Raw genomic sequence first — 22,382 nt, forward strand, 5'->3', positions numbered from 1 at the left:
AGTTGCATGTGTATATTGAATAGTGTAATTAATTCTATTATTCTTTTTAAATTTTCTCTAAGAATTGATTTCAACATTTTTCTAAATCTTGGAAAATATCCACTAAATTCACATTTTCGTAATTTACAATTTTCTTATCTCTTATCTTTTCTGTATTTAAACAAAACACCATATTTTCCTCATCATTTCTAATTCTTTTTAAATAGACACACTCTACTGCTTTCGCAAGCTTGAGCCCAACGAGTAGAGTATTACTATGGTCATGTCCAGGTGGAAGACATCAACTCACGTCACCTCTCTCTACCCTTTTTTTTTGTTATTAAAAAAAAAAACTCTATTTTTTTTTGATAAGTTGTTTTTTTTTTTGCTGAATCTTTTTTTTTTTTTGGATAAGTTACACTCTATTCTTTTTACTTATCTTTTTTAATCAGACACACTCTATTATCTTTTCTTGCAATCTTTTATCCCTTATTTTTTTGAAATTTAAATAGATGTATCATATTTTCTTCCTCATTTTTTATCATACATTTTTTTAAAAAATTTAAATAGACGCACCCTATTTTTTTTCTTTGCTTTTTCTATTTTCTCTTTTATTTTGAACAAAAAAAAAAAAAAAATATATATATATATATATATATATTGGGTGTGTAGTCTTTCGTTTCACACACAAATATCCCAAGGGGTATAGTAGATATTGGTAAGGATTTTGAACACAACATTTTGTGCAATATTAATTTTAGACATTTTATTTATTTATTTATATTGTTCTAAATAATTGTAGAATTTGTTCTTATTAAATAAGTTAATATAAGTGAATTTTAGTTAGCTTAACTTGTAAAATTTTTAATGGTTGAATAAGAGATCTCAGATTCAGTCCCCACTATACCAAAAATTGATTGATATCTTAACTTGATGATAAGTACCTATCATTAGAAGTGGACGATATAAGTTATAGGTTGAAACCCTCTTAAAAATAAGTTAATATAAATAACTAAATTAATTAAATAATATAGATTTTTAGGGACAATGAAATAATATTTTGATTGAGATATAAATAAATTAAATATTTGTATACCGATAATAATTACACGTGGATACAGAGTTTTTTATTTATTTAGAAAAAGACACGTGGACACCGTTAAGTGCAGCTTTTGCACGCAATGCAACAACAAATATAGCCAAGTAGCCCAGTCACCACTTCAATCTAGAGCAGTATAGCTAATTATATTTTTTTTATATGACTCGCTTGACTCACCTGGCCAACTCACTCAACTCGGCCGAGTCACTCTTTTTCACCACCAAGACAAACACACGCTCCCTCCGATTCCGTACTGTCCAAAGCCACAAGTTCTTCACCCTCGCACGCTTTTCACCCCCACAAATCCCCAAAATTACCATCTCTGCCACCGCCTCCTACCGCCGCAAACCCCACTCTCCTCCTCCGGCGATGGACCCCCACGCGCCCACTGGTGAAGCAGCCGCCGCCGCTGCCGCAGCCGAAGGCGAGGACTACGTCCACATCGAAAACCCTACCGTCGACGACTCCCTCAGCGAGAGCATCGTCAATGTTGAAGAGCCACTGAGAGAGAACGACGACGACGACGACGACGATGACGAAGACGACGTCGTTTCGACGAGCCACGACGCTGATAGCTCTGAGCAGAGGAAAGTTCTTCCGGAGGAACTATCGAGAAGCGTGCTGGCTCTCACGTGCGAATCTACTGCCGAGGGTGGCGTCTGCGATGTCTATTTGGTTGGCACAGCTCACGTGTCTCAGGTAATTCGCTGGATTGGTTCTTGTTTGGCCTCCGAGAAAATTCTCATTTGGTTTCTGTTTGGTTAGTGAGAAAATTCCTAATTCCATGGTAGAATTAACAAGAGTTCATTGGCTTAATATAATTAGATTGTTGGCAGTTATATCTATTACATTCATGTTATATATACATTTTGTTAAAAACAAAGAGGAAGCTCTTGATATGTTTTTTGTTTGTTTGATTAGTAATAATATTTATTGAAAATGAAGATTACTTCATGGTAGAATAAACAAGAGATTTCATTGTTTGGACGGCTGCACGGGGAAAGATTCTTACAGGTGATAAATTGAGAAGGCAAGGGCTTATACTAGTAGATTGGTGTTGTGTTTGTAGGCTTAGTGGGGAGAATGTTTGACCGCCTTTTGGTTCATTGTGAGGGGGTTTCCAAGTTGTGGAGATTTGCTCTTATAGCTTTTGGAGTCTCCTAGATTTTCCCAAAGGAGGTATGGGATTTATTGATGGCGTGGAGGAACTGGTTGGGGATGAATGCCTCAAATATTTGGAATTTGGTACCCTTGTGTTTTATGTGGATTATTTGGAGGGAGCATAACGGTCGCATTTTTGAGGATTAGGAACATTTGATGGGTCTTGGGGATTCATATCTAGTGATTCCATTCTGCTGTTTCTAGATTCTCTTCTTATTTGTACATAGTTTGCTTCTTTTTTTTTTGCATATATTTTTTTGCTACTTAATTCTCCTTGCATGAAGTAGCCTTTTATTTTTTTGATGACAAGGATCCCCCTCAAGGTGTGGGCTAGTGGTACCACCCCTGAGGGGCAAACTCTGGATGCCCACACACCCCCACTGAGCAAGCATCGGGTAAATCGTGAAATGCCTCAACTAGGAGTCAAATTAGAGACTTCTGGGTTTACAGTTAGTCTAGAAACTCTCCTTATTGTTGAGGCAACCCGGGTGGGGGTCCTTGCATGAAGTAGCCTTGATTAATAAAATTTTCTTGCTTATCAAAATAAAATCTAATTGTATTTATGTTTATGTATACATTTTGTTAAAAATAAAGAGGAAGTTCTTGATTTTTTTTTACTCATAGAAAAAAAAGTTTTTCATTTTTTTTGATAAGTTATAATATTGATTGAAAAAGAAGATTACTTCATGTTCATGATTATGGACACAAAGAATCATAAAAAAGAAACAAGAGACCAACTAAACAATGAGTTCTTGATAAGGGATCTCTCATCTCTTGCTTTATCATTACTGAGTAGATTGTGTAATGATGAAACTAATGAAGAATAAGATTAATGGTGTTGTTCTTTAGTGATGTGGAGAGTGATTGATGATAGCTATGCTGATTTTTGTTGGTGTGGGTTACAGGAATCATGCAGAGAAGTGGAAGCTATAATCAGTTATTTGAAACCACAGGTGCTTTCTCTATTGAAACTCATATAAAACACTTGATTGATGGATGGGTCATTTAGCAGGTCAGATTAGGTGCCTGCATTGGACTTGTTTTGAAGTCTTGTTATAATGTTGAAAAATTCTTGGTTGAAATTTCTGTATGTTTGCAAATGTTTGTTTGTTGATTACAGGTTGTTTTCTTAGAACTATGCTCGAGCCGAGTGGCGGTGCTTACCCCCCAGAATATAAAGGTCTGTGTCTTGGATCTTTTGTACTTGATCATTTTTCTAAGATGTTTTTCCTACCTTTGAATTTTGACTTGTAGTTTTACCTGTATATATGCGAAGAGCTTGTAGCTTATTTGGCACTTTCTAGTGTTTCCAACAAAAATGTCCAAGGTTCAAATCTCCCCTCCCCCAACTATCAAATTATTATAAAAAAAGAGAAAAAAGTTATGCCTGTATTTAAGTTGCTCTTGTAATACCTTTTCCAGAATTATAGTGTGCATTATCTGTTAGTAAGGATTTTTATATTGCTTTAGTGATACCTTTTTTTTCTCAGTGTGTTAGTGTGGTATATTTGTAGTTTTTACTTTTTATATAGGGTGCTACTGCTTTTGTGATTAAGAAAAAGTAAGGAGTCATTTAAGTTTTTTTTTTTTTTTTTTTTTCATTTTTAATCCATCAGACAGTGAGTGTATATGTGCACGCCGCTCAGGCATGTGTGCTTCCCTGCTTGCTAGACAGTATCACATTTGGGCTTCTTTGCCTTGATTACGTTTCTATTAGGCATGTGCACATAGTTAAACTATTAACTGAAGAGACAGCTTAATATTTCTCTATTGGCTGTTAATTTCTTTGTTTAGTATACCTTTGTGTGAGTGTACAGCCGGTTTTATTCTTAGGCTTGGTACAACCTGCAAGTTTCTGCATGAGCATGTACTCATTGTTTTTTCTACAGGTACCAACTATGGGAGAGATGGTAGATATGTGGAAGAAAAAGCATAACATCTTTGGAATACTTTACAGCTGGTTTCTTTCCAAGGCATGTTTCTATGTCTGCATCTCTATCATTCATTAACAGGGTGATTCTTGGGATGGCTTATTTTTCTTAAACATAAGGAAGGTAAAAGTAGAGTAGTACCTAGAAAAATTGATGCTTTATGAAAATGTACATAAGCTGGTGATGTAGGACAAATTAGGGATTTGTCTACGTTTAGATGTGGTGGGTTTAGAGTTAGGAAAGAAGAAGAATTAGTAAGAAGTTAGGGCTGTTTAGGGGCTGTGTGAACAGTAACCTTAGAAAGAAAGAAGGAAAGAGAGAAGGAGAAAGAAATAACAAAGGCCAACATGTCTTTGCTCAAAACACTCAATTTTATTAATTAACTCATTCTACTCCTTGAATACATTGAGCACCATATATATATTTTTGATAAGTAATAAAGATTCATTGATATTAAAAAGAGAGAGACACCCAAGTACACAGGGAGTATACAGGGGTGAACATATCAAAAACGAACATTACAAAAATCAAGTAAATCCAAAATAGACGAAAAAGGATGGTTTCTCCACAAGAGAACCATCCAATAAGTTCTGAAAAATAGAAGCTTGAGGTCAGGCAGGCATTGTCGTCAAAACACCTACTATTTCTCTCCTTCCAAATACACCACATCAAACAATGAGGAACAACCATCCATATATCTCCATTATGATGACGACCAAATCGACCTTGCTAGCAAGCAAATAGCCCAACAGCAGACATTGGCATAACCCAATAAACTCCAAATAAACCAAACACCATATCCCACAACTCCAAAGCAACTGGGCAATGAAGGAATAAATGGTCAACAATTTGACAATTACACTTACACATGTAATACCAATCCAAAATGCAAACCTTTCTCTTCCTTAAATTGTCAATTGTTAGACATTTCCCCAAGGTAGCGGTCCATACAAAGAAAGCCACTCTAGAGGGAATCTTCTGCTTCCAAATGCTTTTCCAAGGGAAAAACTGCTCACTATGGCCAACTAGAAGATGGTAGTATACACTAACTGTGAACCCCTTACTCTTACAAGCTAGCCAACATCTCTTATCCTCCCCGATCCCCCTTTCAGGAGTGCTATAAATGGTATTGATGAAGCTCCTGAAAGTTTCCAATTCCCTATTATGCACATCCCTACAAAAATGTATCTCCCAATGGAGGACTCCATTGGTGTACCTCATAAGATCCGCCACACTTGCTTCTTTTCTACGAAAAATCCTAAATAATTCAAGATAATAGTCAGCGAGAGAAGAAGATCCACACCAACTATCTAGCCAAAACTGCACTTTTGATCCATCTCCAATTTCATACAGAATAAACCAAGATAAAGAGTGCCAACCCCCTTCTAATATTTTTCCACAAATTGACTCCATATGGACCAGATGAAGAACTAGAACACCAACCACCCCAATCACAACCATACTTCACCTCTATCACTTGACACCATAGAGCATCCCTTTCTTGCCCATAACCACTTCCCTAATAAAGCTACATTGAAAGTTCTCAGGTTCCTAATCCCTAACCCACCTGAAGCAAGCGGAGTACACACCGTAGACCAATCAACCAGATGAAATATGGGCTCATCTCCTAGGCCACCTCACAGAAAGTCCTGCTGAAGTCTAGCAATTCGGTTGGCCACTGAAGCAGGAATAGGGAATAAAGAAAGAAAGTAAGTAGGAAGATTTGAGAGAGAGATTTTAATTAAAGTGACTCTACCTCCCTTGGATAAATATAATTTTTTCCAACCTGCTAATTTTCTTTCCATCTTCTCTAGAATTGGATTCCAAATTGACTTGTCCTTAAATTTTTCCCCCAAAGGAAGACCCAAATATTTCATAGGGAGAGACCCTTGCTTGCAGCCTAAGACAACCACCAAAAGATCCATGTTATGAATTGCTCCCACAGCCACCAGCTTAGACTTACCCAAATTTACCTTTAGACCAGACACAACCTCGAACCAAATGAGCACCATACGGAGAATCAGCATTTGATCTAAAATTAGAGTATCATTAGCAAAAAGGAGATGGGAAACCATCAAAGATCTTCCAGCAGAAACACTTACACTAAAACCTGACAAACGACCTTCATAGACAGCTTTATCCAACATTTTACCGATGGCTTCCATAACCAACACAAATAACAAAGGGGACAAAGGATCACCTTGCCGCAACCCCCTTGAACTTCCAAAAAACCCATGGGGAGTACCATTAATAAGGATAGAAAAACGAACCGTTGATAAACAAAAAGAAATCCATCGCCTCCACTTATCAGAAAATCCACAACACTCAAGCACTTGAGTAAGAAATCCCTAGTTCACATGATCAAAGGCTTTCTTTATGTTCAATTTACATAACAACCTTGGCTGACCAGACTTCAATCTAATATCAAGACATTCATTAGTAATAAGAACGGGGTCAACAATCTGCCTATTTAGAACAAAGGCATTCTGAGGAGCTGAGATGATCTCTCCTAAAACCATGCGAAGAAGAATAACCAAAACTTTAGCAAGAATTTTATAAAACCCCCAACAAGGCTGATAGGTTGAAAGTCTTTTACTTCCACAGCTGCAGCTTTTTTAGGAATGAGAGCAATGAAAGTTGCATTCAAACTGACCTGTAACATGGAAATGGTGAAACACAGCCATGATGTCTAATTTGAGAGTCCCCCAGCAAGCTTGAAAGAAAGCCATCGGAAAACCGTCAGGCCCAGGAGATTTATCCCCATTAAACTCCTTGATGACTTCAAAAATATCAGCTTCCTCAAAAGGTCTCTCTAACCAATCCACATTATCCCTTGAAATCCTTGGAAAATCCAATACATCTGGGAAAGGATGCTGCTCAGAGTATAGGTTCATGTAGAAATGTTCAATATGGTCGGCAATCCTAATAGTAAAAGGACTACTATTTAACCCTAATAAATTAAACCAAAGCCCATACATAAAGACTCATAATTAAATAAGACTCATTAATAAAACCCATGGCCTATAACTATGGGCCATACCCAAAAATTGTAAAATTACTAAAATACCCTTGACTCAAGAATAACCAAATAAAATATAAAAACTTAATTAACTACCATGGACACTTATTCTTGGGCTTTGCCTTAGCCGTAGGCTTCCAAAGAGAATAATCCTTTCTTTAAGCATTCCACCATCAGCTGGTGGTGAAAATAAGTTGGATTTTAAGCCTATCCAAACACACACTCAGAAGGGGGAAAATTGGTGTCTCTATGCCTATGTGTTTTGCACTCTTCCTCTTCATAATATTGTATATGGGAAATTTTTAATTATTCATACTCCTAACTTATCTATGGTTAGATAAATTGCCAAGGGATTTCCTTTGGGGGAATTTGGATTGCTCGTCTAAATTCCATTTAGTTGATTGTAAAAAAGTTTGCCAACCAATCAAACAAGGGGGATTGGGTATTCAGAATCTGATATATTTTAACTGTTCTTTGCTTGGTAAATGGTTGTGGCGGTTTGCTACTAAAAGGGTGGAAATTTGGCCTAATTTTATTGCTTCAAAATATGGCAGCAGTGGGGGAGGCTGGAACCAGGGGGAATTGTCAGAAGCGCATGGGGTGAGTTTTTGGAAGCATATTCGAAGAGGTTGGGACAGCTTTGTGAGATATCTATGGTTGGAAGTAGGCAGTGGTACTGCTATTAGTTTTTAGTGTGACTGTTGGTGTGGTGATATAAGTTTTAAGGATGAATTTCTGGAAATTTTTCACCTAGCCTGAGATAAGAATGCTGTAGTAGCAGAGTACTTGAATACCAGTTCTGGGAATATTTTTTGGGATGTTCATCTCACAAGGCCTTGCCAAGATTATGAAGTGGAGACCTTGGTGCTTTTCCTAGAAAAGCTGTATTCTGTCAAGCTTGGAAATGTGGGTGAGGATTGCTCAAGATGGAGCCTTACTAAAAGTGGGATCTTTGAGGTTACGTTGTATTATAAGGCATTGTCCTCTCAGCATCTCACAAGTTTCCCATGGAAGAGTATTTGGAAGGCCTTGGATCCGAATAAAGTGTCTTTCTTTGTGTGGACAATTGCTAAGGGAAGATTCTAACCTTAGATAACCTCCCTAAGAGGCGGGTATGCGTGGTGGATTGGTGTTGTATGTGCAAACGAAGTGGTGAGTGTGTAGATCATTTACTAATTCACTGATCTTTTGCCTATGATATCTGGTCCATGGTGTTTGGTATATTTGGGCGCGCATGGGTAATTCCTCAAAATGTCTTGGCTTTAATGGAGTGTTGGAAGGGGATTTTGGTGGGCATCGTCGTGCTGTTGTTTGGGGGTGCTATTCCTCCATGTTTGATGTGGATTATTTGGAGAGAACAAAACCTAATTTTGATGGGTTCGACTCTTCACCTTCAGAACTAAAGCTGTTATTGCTCCAGACTTTGTATGACCGATGGACTGCTAGGAGTAGTCATTCTTGTTATAATTTGTTGGAATTTTTAGACTTATGTAATCTGTCTTGATCATCTACCCTCTATTCATTCTGTGTACTGCGGATGTAGATTTTATTCTCTTATCAATAAAACTTTCCATTTACTTATAAATAAATTAAAAAACAAAAGAACTTATATTCATGATTTTCTATTAGGTTGCTAGTAAGCTTGAGGTTTTTCCTGGTACTGAGTTTCGTGTTGCATATGAAGAAGCAATGAAATATGGTGCCAGGGTGATTCTTGGGGACCGTCCAGTGCAGGTAAGATATGATTTTTTTGTTGTTGTTGTTGTTGATTGGAATTCTAATCATTGGGGTCCATGGATCATGTGTGTATTTCAACCCACCCTAAAATTCCTGTCTCCATTCTTTACTTTCTTTTTTCTTTTTCTTCCATAATCTTACTTTGGTGCATTTAATTCGTTATCAACCAAGGTCCCAACCCCACCCCCACTCTACCCCTTTGTATTGAAATCCTGTTTTATCCCTGCCATATTCCACTCTTTGGATGAATAAAATATACATTACTCACAAGTGTTTCAACTGGTGTTATTGTTAATATCTAATTTTGTTTGAGTACAGTGCTATTCTGAGGGCCAAGAATGTTTCAATGATCTTTATGAGAGAGAAATAAGTGGTAATATCCATGAAAACCTCAAAACCAGTCATGAGATTTAATCCTGTGATAAGTATGTCAGTACACTTTCTGCTTATTACGTGCTGTGCTCCTTGTATGAATAGCTTGTTCCACAACCAACCTAGGGCTGTATATAAGTGTGTCCTGTTGTCATAAACATACGGTCAACAAAGTTGTTAACAGGTTGAATATTTATTGGTGGATTGCTTCTATTATTGCTTTTTGCAAAATTTATGGCATTTCTAAAAATTTAGTTTCAAGTGATTATTATGTTATCGTCCACCATGCGAAGAAGAATAACCAAAATTATGTTATTTATTATTGGTGCTCTCCCAGTTTCTATAGCTTATTCAACGTTGTGTTCTCATCTCTGTAAAAAAATATAAAAATAATGTTATGTTCTCATCCACCTAAACTTGCTATTCATTTGGCTTTTGGAGTCGGGCCTTATTTTGTCGATAACTTTGCTTACATGTTGAATGTTTATTGGAGGAGGACTTTTATCTTTGCTTCTAAAATTATGCTGGTGCCTCCCTTTGTAGCAAGGTAGAGGATGAGGTTGTGGATTCAAGGACCACCGTGCATGTGTAACTTACCAGTAGCAATAAAAAATAAAGGGGTTTATTTTGTAGCATCCCTAGTGCACTGCCTATGTACATTGCAGTGTGCTCTTTTCAATCTTCAATAAAAGTTTTTAAGTACCTATAAAAAAAAAGGTTATTTGAATCTTCTGCAGTATAAGAATTGTCTATCTTTAATCTTATGCACTTTCATGTTGAAGCTTGATTAACACCTCCCTGCCCTCTTTCTTTTTACAATTTAAGGACTACCTTGGTATAATGTTGATTTTGATTGAAGCAGATTACAATACGGAGGACTTGGGCAAAAATGCCATTGTGGCACAAGATAAAACTACTATACTCCTTACTTTTTCAAGCAGTATTTTTACCGAGCCCTGAGGATCTTAATAAAATGGTAAGCTTTCTTATATTCATAATTTATCATCATTACTAGGATTCCTAATTTCCTATTTTCATATTTTATGGCCATTTGTAGGAATACCAAATGGTATGTATCTATATGAATTTAGAAATTCATTTTTTTGTTGCTGAATTTAGTTAATTGTAATTTTCTCTAATCTTCAGCTGAAGGAAATGGATGATGTTGACGTGCTCACCCTAGTGATTCAAGAGATGAGCAAGGAGTTCCCCACCCTAATGGAAACCCTTGTACATGAGCGAGATCGGTGAGTATCTTTTGGCTTCATATATGTTTTGAAGCTTAGTGTTTTTATGTCAGAAGATGATCCCATATCATTTTTTTTAGTGCTAGTGACTTTATGAGAGATAGAAATAAAAATTGAAGCTATCGTGAATAGCATTATTGTTTCCCCCCTCCATGATAAATATACTTTTGGAAAAGTACCCAAACAAATAGGTAGCTTGAAATATTGCAAATTTGTCGCTTATGACTGAAGAAATTCTGCAATTTGCACCTAATATGAATATTGAGGTATATTATCTGTTAGTTTTTTTTCCTGTCTTCTTTATGGCTCTGGCTTTTATGTTTGATTCTGCATCTATTATTGCATTTACTGGACAAAAATAGTATAAAAGGAATGTTCAGAAAGATTCTTATCATGGATAGGATAACAGACACTGATGTGTATCTGACGCCCATACTTCTTGTCTGCAGATCTTTTGAGAGAGAGAGAGAGAGAGGGTCAACTCAAGTGGCTCGATCTCTATCTGCAGATCTAGACAAAATTCAATTCTATTTTATTTTTTACTTATCGCAAAAATAGATACTGATTTGCAGTTTTTGACAGTGGCTCCTAAGCCTTGTATCTAGAGGTAAGAGTTGGGACTTGGGATGGGGTAAATTACCTCTCTGATTTGGACCTTACTAAGAAATCAAATTTTCCCTCATCTCTTTAATAATATTTAGAAGAAGAAGAAGAAGAAGAAGTTCAAATCAAATTTTCCCTCATCTCTTTAATAATATTTATTACTTTTTATATTGTGATGGTCCCCCACTTAAGAGGGATCCTGGGAGGGTGGGTAGGTTTGGTGTGGTCCTTTACTTCCATATATTATGGGTAACGCAGGAGATATCTCTAAAGTGTAGTCTAAACACAAGTTCCTTCTTGATCGTCAATCTGTTTATATTCATATAATGGGACATTCTCTTTTTAAAGTCTTTAATTTTGGAGGGCTTCACCTAATTCTACAGTTTTATTTTTTTTTATTCCTAATTTTTTCCTGCATGATTAGTCTATATGTTCTCATTCTACATCTCTTCCAAAATTTTAAGTCAACTACTGGTTTTCATGCTGGTCCCAGTCCCACTAGTTTGAGAAAGCTCATTGTTAGAAGCTTGTATGATTTGGAGCAGATGCCTGAATTTTAATTTGCTCTCTTTCTTTTCTCGTATTTTTGTTGTTCTCTCTATAGTTGTCAGTATGATACGCGATACGTATCGTGTACAAAAAGTTTCGTAGTGTAAGGGCGTATCGTAAGTGCTCATGAATCGTCCGATACATAGGTACGTATCGTATGAATTGTATCGGTAAGTCGTACGTATCGTACGATACATAGACAAATGGGTTTAAAATGGGTTTTTTTTTTTGTTATAATTTGTGATTTTATTTGATTTAAATAAGTTATTAGACTTTGTTAGCACAAAATTATTAGGAAACTTAATTGAGTCTAATGAAATAGCAAGTCTATGAGTTTTTTTCCTTCCTTCTCTTTCTCCTACAAAATTTAGACTATACTCATAACACTCACTTTCATATGTGCAAATTTATTTTCTATGCTATTAATAATGTATTAAATGAAAATATAATTATTTTTTATTTTGTTATTATTATTTTCAGTCTAAAAAGCTAGAATGCCAAGAAAAAAAATATAAAGAAAAAATTATTAGAATAAAAAAACCAAAAAAAAAAAAATTAAATGTTGATAATAATAAAGAAAATGTCTATGAAAAAATATTTTTGCAAGATGCTAAACATGATGATAACATTGACTTAGATGGAGTTGATTAGCGAAGATGATGAAAAGATATTATTATTTTGGTTCATATATTATGTTTTACTTTTGAGTTTAATCAATTTGAATGTGCATGTTATAAACATAATTTAATTTGATTTATTTAGTTAGTTTTGTTAAATTTTATTACGTAAGTAATGATTAAATTGGTTATTAGTTGAATATATTTTGAATATATAATGAATATACCTTTTATATATGTATATCTATAATTATTTTATAATTTTATTAGGTATTTTTGTATCTTACGATACACGATACAAAAAAATCAAAAATCGATTTACGATATGATTCACGATTTGACAACTATGGTTCCCCCACCTTCATCTATTGTTTATTCCTGCTCATTGGCTTTGACTTCATTTTTTACACTGTTTCTGAAATCATTGAAAATCAGCATAGCCTAGAAATTGAAATTGTAAGTCAGTTACAAGCTGTTGATTGTTCCCCCATATATGATAATATTCTGTTGCTTTACTTCAAATTTGGTTGCAGAATATATAAATATGGATGGGGGACAACTTTCTAATTAACATATATATATATATATATATATGACAGGATGTATGCTTAACACCATTTTATTGTTATGAATTTGGTGGACTTAAACTGACGCATTTTCCCATGCCTTAAATGATAAGTAAGCTCCTCTGGTCAGATTGAAATGGATTAAATGGTCAATTTTTATATATGGATTTTGAACAATGGATGCTGTTGGCTCAAAATTAACATCTTTGGAAAGATCACCCTGGGCACATCTAATAATCAATATCTAAAATAGAATATGAACAATGAAAACTATTTACTCAATGAAAGTATTTTTGGAAAGAAAACCCTGGACATATACTGTTTCAATCTCATTTTAAGCATGTATTTGTATTTGTGTGTTTGTCTGTATTTATTTATATATAAGGCTTTTTGTCTTGTAGATGCATGAAACTGAGATTAGTGTTATCAAGCCAGCTTATCCTATTAAGATTCTGGGGGTGTGAGCGCTCATAAAGGCAGTAGATATAGTTCCACAATGAAATAATTACAAAACATGTTTGCATGTTTTTCTTTTAGAAATTCAGGGTTCTGCATTTATTTTTCATTGTATTGATTTTCAATATATTCTCTAGGATTGTCTTTTCCTTTTGGGGTGGTTAATCTTCCTGTGTTTCTAGGTACATGTCATCTACATTACTGAAAATTGCTAGCGAGCATAGTTCAGTGGTAGCAGTTGTTGGAAAGGGACATTTGCAAGGAATCAAGAAACATTGGATGCAGCCTGTTGTGGTTAGTGAACTTTTTCTAACATATAAAATTAATACACCCTATAAACCAGTCCATAAGCACTGAAGAATGTTAAAAATACTTGCAGAGACACCATTCAGTTGGTTCCCCTTTATAGATCTTCATCCTTAAAGGCACCAGATTGCTCTCTGAATTATCTTTTGCTTTTCCGAAAATGGTTTTGATCCTTTTAGATAAGATTTTCTACTATACAACTTCAGACTTCCAAGCTTGAGAGTTTATTCCCCGTTTCTGCAGGTGAAGGATCTTATGGGAATTCCTTCGCCGAAACCTGCTGCTGCTGTGAAGATTCTCAAATCTCTTGGTGTTGCAGTTGCAGGGGTGGCCATAGTATCGGGCATCTATCTGGCTATTAAGAAATAAGCTTCATCAGATTTGCTTCTATGCAGACATGGTTGTAAGTGGGCAATTGCCTTGGAGTGTAACGTGAAAGGCTAGTTTGCTGGAAGTGATTCATAATTGTTGGAAAATCATGGTCGAGAGCACAAAAAATTATAATCAAAGTTCCCTTTAGATATTGGGCTGATCAGGATTTCTTCAGCTGAAATTTACCCAGGAAAATTGTGTTAATGAAAAGGTGAGGAATTTTCCCCAAAGCCCAGAGTCTCCCAAAAGTATCTGGAATTCATTTTATTGCCAAATGATGAATAAGGAACATAATACTGATATGCCACCAAGGTACTGTATACATGTAACTAATTCAAACCTCGGCTTTCCTCTTGACCTGGGTGCTTCATGAAGTTGCCTCTTAACATGGAAGGCCCTCGGTGCATATAGATACTCACCTTATACATTATTATATTATTTTTATTATTAATTATAGTGAACTTATCATGATTAACTGTGTACAAACAAAGTCATAACTTTCGTCACAATTATTTTAGGTGATAGATTGTGATTGGATGTCCGACACTTTCACATGGACAAACCACTTTATTTCCACCACTCATGGTCAAACATGTGGATAGTTATGACAAAAGTTGTAGCTTTAGTTCCCATCCATAGAAGAAAATTAATTATGTGCTAGTTTATTCCATTTGGAACTAGATAAAAAGAGTTGGTTCACAACAATGGCGGATGATGAGAAATATTTGAAGTTGAGTCTAATTGTGATAAAAGTTGAGTTTTTAAAGTTATGTTTTTCTCATGTCAATTTTACTGGCTTTAATTCCGTGCCAATTTGATTGTAATTCTTTCAATCATTAACTTGTATTTTTTAGAATTATTGTATATGGATTTGGTATCAAGTTGGTGAAGAAAAGCTCAAAACAAAAGCTCTAGTGCTAGGTGGCAACTGGGTCTCAAGTCGCTAGACAACATGTGAGCAACACATGAGGCACATGGGTTTGAAAGTTTGTTGTGCCAAGTGGCTAGCGATTGGCTCGCAGGTATGCCAGTGAGTTGGTAGGCACATTGACAATTGTTTTTCTGTGTCTCTTAGTTTCTTTCATTCACACTATACATACATTTATTATCCATGAAATTGTAAGAAGAATTTCAGAGAGAACCCTAGAAATTCATTTGAGAGTTAGTGATTGTCATCCTTCAATCATCTACACATTTTTCTTAGGTTTCTTCACTCTATTCCCTCTCAAATTCCATATCCTATGATTAGCCCAAACACAATCCACACACATTATGAGTGTAGAGAGATGTTTGGGAGCAATTGAGAAGCATTGGGTTCATACCAATATTTGGAAAATGCAATTGGGTTCAATTGCGATTAATTGCGGGATTTAGAAAGCTAGTAAAGATAAAACTCTGTGAAGTCTGTAAGTAGCTTCTACTTGGAGGGCTCAAGTATTTTGAGTAACTTAGGCTTGGAGGGTCTTTGTGTATTCATGTACTTCGACTATTTTGCTGGTGGATTATTTCGTTTTGTCGGGCTGCAAAGAGGTTTTTTTGCTAGGTTCTTGATAGGAGTTTTACCATTGTTCCAAATAGCTTGAAGGGCAGTCTGGCTCGCGAGTATGCCAGTGAGTTGGTAGACACATTGACAACTGTTTTTTTGTGTCCCTTAGTCTCTTTCATTCACACTATACATACATTTTTTATCCATGAAATTGTAAGAAGAATTTTAGAAAGAACCCTAGAAATTCATTTGAGAGTTAGTGATTGTCATCCTTTAATCATCTACACATTTTTATTAGGTTTCTTCACTCTAGTCCCTCTCAACTTCCATATCCTATGATTAGCCCAAACACAATCCACACACATTATGAGTGTAGAGAGATGTTTTGGAGCAATTAAGAAGCATTGGGTTCATATGAATATTTGGAAAATGCAATTGGGTTCAATTGCGGGATTTAGAAAGCTAGTAAAGATAAGACTCTGTGAAGTTCGTAAGTAGCTTCAGCTTTGAGGGCTCAAGTATTTTGAGTAACTTAGGCTTGGAGGGTCTTTGTGTATTCATGTACTCCGACTAATTTGTTGGTGGATTATTTCAGTTTGTTGGGCTGCAAAGAGGTTTTTTGCTAGTTTCTTGATAGGAGTTTTACTATTGTACCAAATAGCTTGAAGGGCAGTGTGGTCGGTTAGTTAGTTAGTCAAGAAACTAAACTGATTGTATAATAGAATCCACAACTGTACCAATGTATAGCAAATAACTCAACTATAAGAGGGTGATATGGATTGTAAAAAAGGACATTGAAGAATGATATGCAATTTTCTTCTCTTTGCTCTCTATACTCCTTTCTATTCTACTGTACTCTAAGAGGCTTAGTTCCCTCAAAGAACTACCATAGCTAATTCATGTTACTTGATTAAGAACTATTGAGTTCTTATCATTTGGTATCAAAGCCACTTTCCTGCCACCATAATAAGAACCATATCAATTTTCCAAATCAATGACAAGATTGCTTCCATTGAAGTGAGTGTATACCTACACCAAAAATTCTAGAATCTCTCCAAACATATTTCATAGGAAATCCAAGCCCAGAACTTGGACAAGTTCTGGAATCTACAACAAAATCAATTTCATTGTTGAGCAGAAACTTCCTTTAAGAACCTAATTTTGGAACTAAGAGAACCAAGCCATGAAGCTTCCTATTTTCAATGGAAAATTTCATTACAGTTAGATTCACCATGCAAATAATTTTTCACATATCATAGAACTCCTTGGTACGACAAGATCTTTACAGCTTCTTGGTATGTGGAGGGAGAAGCCCTTATATGGTTCTAAAAAGTTGAAGAAGTTGGTCACTTCATCAATTGGGGGACTTCTGTGGAAGCTCTTCTCACAAGATATCCACATCATACATTGGTTCTATGGAGGGTATTATCAAGCCTAAACCAATTTCATGTACAGGTGCACTTTCGAGGGCTCATGACCATGAAGTGCAACAACCAATGGATACATGGAAACTCTTGGAAAGTTTGCAGTAACAACTGAAGCAATTTTCGAAAAAAAATTCAGTTTAGAAACACCATTAAGGATTCAAGAGACAATGACCCAAGTTTCAGCAACTTTCAAGACCATGATTGAAGAACCATCAAAGAAGCAAGAGTCACATAATCAATTCATAGAAATAACCAAAGATGAAAGAATGGAGAAGTTAGAAGGTGTGACTGAAGAAGATTTAAGGACTTTAGAGTCCATTGACTAGGTCTCTAAGGATCAATCCAAGGTCAAGAAATTGAAAGAAATAGACTTGCTAACATGAAACAAAAGCATGATCAAAATCCTACAACTTGTGGGTGATTTAGAGACTTAAAAGTCCTTACCTAGAGCTAAGGTAGAATTTTATTAGGAAGGCACAAGATCATGGCATATACAAGTGGTTGAAGAAGTGTACATCACCAAGGTAATCAAGTTATCCTTAAGGTATTGGGCAATTAGAAGGTCACCCTTGATGTATAGGGAGGCTGTTGTACTAGTTGCATAGCAATTGCATTACTCGCAATTATGGTTGCTATAGAAGTGTACATCACCAACTGTTGTAACAAAATTATTCTTCACCTAGTTCCCTCGAAGAACTACCATAGCTAATTTTGTTATTTGATTAAGAACTACTAAGTTCTTATTAGTACTCCAATTTTCCTCTTTAATAAGATATCGCGTGTTATTTTGTGTTTGCATTCTCTTTCTCTTACTCCTTATGCTTTTAATTGATTGTCAATTATGTTTATCTATGCACATGTTGATACTTTCAGTTGATTAATTTGCTAATCACTTATATTCCACATTAACCAAGTGTTGCTTAAAATTAATCAAGTCGTACTTAAAATTTGGATAGCCTTTGACCCAATGGCTCTAGCATAGCCTTTGGCTTTGATCATTGTACGAGAGGAACGGAGCTTCCCACTAATGGTGATATAGGCAAATTTAATAGCTTTTTATAATGTCTCTATCTTCAAATTTCTATGTAACCTCTCATTTCAGAAGACGACACTATTTTTGTGGAGCCATAAAGGCAAATTCCAAAAGAGAAGATGACGCCCCCAGTTGATGTTCAAGGTAAGGGATATCTTAGAGTTGCAATTTAACCGCAACCAGTCCATAGAACTGGCTCCATAAAACAATGAAGCTTGCATAAGGGGGGAAGAGTTCCAAAAACATTGAGCAAAATTGCAGTCTCTCAAGACTCAGGAGCTTCATTACAAAGCGGGCAAATGGAGGGGATATCCAATCCTCTAGAAGCAAGGATAGCATGAGCGATTAATTCTTAGCCAGTACATCAAGGGTGATCTTCCAATTGCCCAATACCTTGAGCACAACTTGATTATCTTGGCTATGTACTCTTCTTCAACCACTTGTATATGCCATGATCTTGTGCCTTCCCAATAAAATTCTACCTTAGCTCTAGACAAAGGACTTTTGAGTCTCTAAATCACCAACCAGTGGTAGGATTTTGATCATGCTTTTGTTTCATATGCCATAAATTAAGTTCAAACCAAAAAGGTAATGAATTGAGCTTAATCATTAAGAAAAATATGTCAAAAGGAGTACAATAATGCAAAATTCCTAGTTCAGATTTCCAAATGTTTTTGAGAGATCATATCCTCCTAACACTTAAAATGGACCACCAGGTCCAAATCCATTAGAAATTAGGTGATGCACAAAATAAAGCAAAACGATGGAATTAGAGAATTCTACTAGGTTAAAAAAAAAAAAATTCTGAAATTGGGGTGACAATCTTGGTTTTTAGAATTGTAGAACAAAGTTTCCCACGGTTGTTTTTAACTGTTTTAAGAATGTTTTATGTTTTACTAATAGAAAATAATGAAATAGATGACTTGTAATTATCCGGTTTTCAAATATCTTTCTTGCATAACTTTGCATTCTCTACCTCAGAAATTTGATTCCATTTCTGTCATATGTAATTTTTTTACAGATTTTACCAATACTTTACATTCTCTACCTCAGAATATTGATTTCATTTCTGTCATATGTAATTAATTTCATAAACTCACTTAGCACGAATGCGACTTTAAAAACTATAAAATGGTCCTTCATTTGAATTCAAACAGAAAAACATACTGAACTTTTAGCTGACGATTATATAATGAAGTTGAAAGATTAATTTCAAATAATTATCATTCAAGATATAATTAAGCATTTGAATATTAAATGGAAACTCTTCTATCAAATTCTTCTACAAAAAAACAGTCCCTAGCTGTAAAACATATTTCAATTATTTGTTTTGAGATACACAACAAAAAATTTTACTCCAAATTATTTTAATTCATTTGTTTAATTTTGATTATTAATTGATTTTCGTACAAGTTACATAACTTTGGTCTTGAATTTTGAGAAGGAACGCTCGTGGTTCTACTCTTGAAAATCCAGGTATCCGCTAAGTTAACATGTAATCAAAGATTACGTACGAATCAAATGACCTTTGAATCCCATTAAAAAATAGAGCTATGCTTTTTCCTCGCACTCTCAATCAACTTTCGACACAAATGTACAAAATAAAGTTCTTTTATAAAAAATAAAAGCTTCATCTTAACTTGTCTAATCTGGGAAAGGTAAGATTCTATGTGATAAATGTATGAGGTGTTTCCAGGATCATATGGGATTGAAGAACCATTGATCAGGATAGCCACAATTTGATATAGCGCCCGAGCCATTACATCAAGAGGAACTATATTTATCCTCCAGAATTGGTAATGGGCGCAAATTGATATCCATTCACATATCATTTTTCAAATAACCCAAAGTTGCATAAATCATCTATTCTCATTCAAACCTTTAAAGATTCGATTAAACACACAAACACACATATATATAGCACACAATTGCATAAATTGAGCAATGAATTTGTTGGGACTAGAGCTCAGTGGAAGGAGAAGTCGTTTTAATAAAATGAGCTCACGGCGAGGCCTTTTGGGTCTCGTCCACTGCCCAAAACACTATCCAAGTGTTTAATCTCATCATAGCAACCAAGTCCCACAAACCAAATTTAACAATTAAAAGTTGAAAAAAAAAAGAGTGAAACTATATAATATTTAAAAGACAACATACATATTGTTAGGGGGCTTCAGTGTGTGTAACATTCAGATCATCGAAATAAATCTCTCACCGAAATCCGCTAAGATAATGAAGTTATCATCATTAGCCCAATTCAAAAAATCATGCCTCTTTTATACACAAATATATATAAAAAATTTAAAAACCAAAAAATAAAGAGAAATAGAGGAGGTAATGTGCTCAGACAGCCAAGGGTTTGTAATCAGAATATGGGAAGAAGAACCCAGATCAGAAACTCTAGTCCACAAATAGCCTCATCACCGCACACTTCAAACAAACACAGACAGAGACAGAGACAGAGACATATTCATATAAAAAAGACTAACAAAAACAGAGAGAGCAAAGCTAAAACCTAAAAACCTGAAGAAGATAAGAGTCCTAGAAAAATCCTCGGAACCCTAATAAGGTGAGATGATAGAGAGAGAGAGGCAGAAGATGATGTTATGAAAAAGGTTTCTCTTGTGTCTAATTTATAGGAAGCGCTGAAGCGTCTATGTTAGAAATTAGGGTTTGTGGAGTTTATGATATGTTTTGGGTTTTGGGTTTTGGGTCTTGGGCCTGGGGATAGGGCTCCGATATTGTAGGACTGGGCTAGTTTGGGTACTTGGGCCTGGAAATTCATGCATCACAAACGTACCCAACCCAGCACATTGTCAGCTCCAACGGTTTTTTTTTATTATTTATTATTATTTTTTTAATAATGAAGAGTTGTCCAAAACTTTTAGGCTTTAGCCAGGCTATTAAGAGTTGTTCAATTCATGTGACACCTTGAAAACCCCTTAAATTGATAATGTGGTGTATAGAACTTGGAGCCCCTAGGTTTATAGTGTATTCTTTAAATCCATTAAACCTATTACTTGGGTGTCTTCAAAATAACTTTGACTTTACAATTTAATTTTTAGGGTAAATTATAAAGTTAGTCACTATCTTTTACATTATTTGTTAATTTGGTTCTTAACTTTTCAACTGTATCAATTTGGCCCCTAATCTTTTCAGTGTCAAGTCAATTTGGTGCTTGTGGTTATCTTTTAGAGCGAAAAATTTGATGTGTAATAAAAAGTGATTTTTCATGCCACATCACTGCCAACTGTACCACCACATCTTATTTTATTTTATTTTTTTAAACCCTATTTTTGTATTCACATATGATTAGATTACCCTTCCCTAAAAATTTCTAAAATTTGTAAAATCCCTAAATCTTTCTCTATCTATAGTCCACATCTTCATCTCTAGCTCTTCTCCCTCGTCCTCACGTTCATACCCCCATTATCTTTCTTGCAACTTGAAATTTTCAGTTGCTTTAGCATTGACCATGAACAGATTCTCCCACTCCCACTGTGAGGAGGATTTCTCATTCCACTCCATTAGCAACAAGGAAAATCCAAAAGATGCACAAGTAATTGGTCATTGCATCCTCCAAACATTACTCAAATAATTAAATTGGATTTGTTCAAATTTTACAGAAAGAAATCGTTGCACCCTATATTTAGAAGAGCAGAAATCTATCAAGACTATGCAATGTCTTCCCAGCTTTCTTCTTTGCTTCTGATATCACAGATAGCAAACCCAAATGGTATTTCAGATACAATGTCAAAGCACTATATGGCTAAAATTATGCAAAGACTAAGCATCCAAAAAGAACAATTTTCAACCTTTTGGCCTATAAGACTCATAAAAATCAATCTCCATCCTTTAGGCCCAAAAAATAAATTCACACCCAGATTTTCAGCCACCACAGAATCAAATTCCAATCTCAAAATACCCCTAAAAGAATTCCTCTCTCTTTCATAATGACCAAGAGAAAGAACTTATCTACTACCTTTTGTAGAGATCCTAGCTATTACTTACGAGTTTGGTACTTAAAAAAGAGTCCACAGTCCCCACCATTCATAAAATATTATCACCTTTGATTCAGAAAGACAGTTAAGTGTTTCCCAATAATTTCACCTTCGATTCAATTAAGATTTTCTTTATTCAAAGCTGCTGGAAGAGAGAGAACGCACCGCCATCCTCGTTGTTTACAACTTCAGATATTCAAGTTTATAAGCGTGAAGATGAGGGACAAGAGATGAGGAGATGTCTTAACGAGAGAAAGAGAGATTTTTAGGAATTTTACAAATTTTAGAAAGTTTTAGGAAATGTAATTTGACTCAATGTGAAATTTGGGATTTTTTTTTTTTTTTAAAATCTACGTGGTGGTACAACTTGCAATTTATGGCATAAAAAATTATTTATTATTATTTTGTTTGACATGTTAGATTT

General features: G+C 35.2%; 1 protein-coding gene and 4 non-coding genes across 7 annotated transcripts; 1 reads left to right on the plus strand and 4 right to left on the minus strand.

The window, feature by feature from the left end:
* Nucleotides 1-1,191: 1,191 nt before the first annotated feature.
* On the plus strand, nt 1,192-14,485 carry LOC111996073 (uncharacterized). Of its 3 annotated transcripts, XM_024028003.2 has the most exons (9): nt 1,193-1,777; nt 3,145-3,192; nt 3,360-3,419; nt 4,129-4,212; nt 8,819-8,923; nt 10,161-10,274; nt 10,445-10,545; nt 13,519-13,630; nt 13,886-14,485. In XM_024028003.2, the coding sequence occupies exons 1-9, from the start codon at nt 1,238-1,240 to the stop codon at nt 14,009-14,011; spliced, it is 1,290 nt and encodes a 429-aa protein (XP_023883771.1). In that variant the 5' UTR covers nt 1,193-1,237; the 3' UTR covers nt 14,012-14,485. The 3 variants fall into 3 exon arrangements, with proteins under 3 accessions (XP_065620276.1, XP_023883771.1, XP_065620275.1); XM_065764204.1 differs by lacking the exon at nt 8,819-8,923 and having other exon boundaries at nt 1,192-1,777; XM_065764203.1 differs by lacking the exon at nt 4,129-4,212.
* Nucleotides 14,486-19,635: 5,150 nt separating this feature from the next.
* On the minus strand, nt 19,636-19,758 carry LOC111996092 (small nucleolar RNA snoR80). Its single transcript, XR_002881187.1, has one exon. It is a non-coding gene; the product is annotated as a small nucleolar RNA snoR80 (small nucleolar RNA).
* A 163-nt stretch (nt 19,759-19,921) lies between these two features.
* On the minus strand, nt 19,922-20,033 carry LOC111996090 (small nucleolar RNA Z152/R70/R12). Its single transcript, XR_002881185.1, has one exon. It is a non-coding gene; the product is annotated as a small nucleolar RNA Z152/R70/R12 (small nucleolar RNA).
* Nucleotides 20,034-20,125: 92 nt separating this feature from the next.
* On the minus strand, nt 20,126-20,211 carry LOC111996095 (small nucleolar RNA R11/Z151). Its single transcript, XR_002881190.1, has one exon. It is a non-coding gene; the product is annotated as a small nucleolar RNA R11/Z151 (small nucleolar RNA).
* Nucleotides 20,212-20,292: 81 nt separating this feature from the next.
* On the minus strand, nt 20,293-20,390 carry LOC111996093 (small nucleolar RNA Z157/R69/R10). Its single transcript, XR_002881188.1, has one exon. It is a non-coding gene; the product is annotated as a small nucleolar RNA Z157/R69/R10 (small nucleolar RNA).
* Nucleotides 20,391-22,382: the final 1,992 nt, after the last annotated feature.

Source organism: Quercus suber, unplaced genomic scaffold (assembly GCF_002906115.3).
Source record: "Quercus suber isolate HL8 unplaced genomic scaffold, Cork oak 2.0 scaffold_544, whole genome shotgun sequence".
Taxonomy (NCBI): domain Eukaryota; kingdom Viridiplantae; phylum Streptophyta; class Magnoliopsida; order Fagales; family Fagaceae; genus Quercus; species Quercus suber.

What these genes read in the sequence shown, in the direction of transcription:
- LOC111996073 (XM_024028003.2), top strand. Translation starts at nt 1,238, where the DNA reads ATGACTCGCTTGACTCACCTGGCCAACTCACTCAACTCGGCCGAGTCA. An exon ending in TCAGTTATTTGAAACCACAG is followed by an intron (nt 3,193 to 3,359) that starts GTGCTTTCTCTA and finishes TGTTGATTACAG; the next exon opens with GTTGTTTTCTTAGAACTATG. An exon ending in CTGAGGATCTTAATAAAATG is followed by an intron (nt 10,275 to 10,444) that starts GTAAGCTTTCTT and finishes TCTAATCTTCAG; the next exon opens with CTGAAGGAAATGGATGATGT.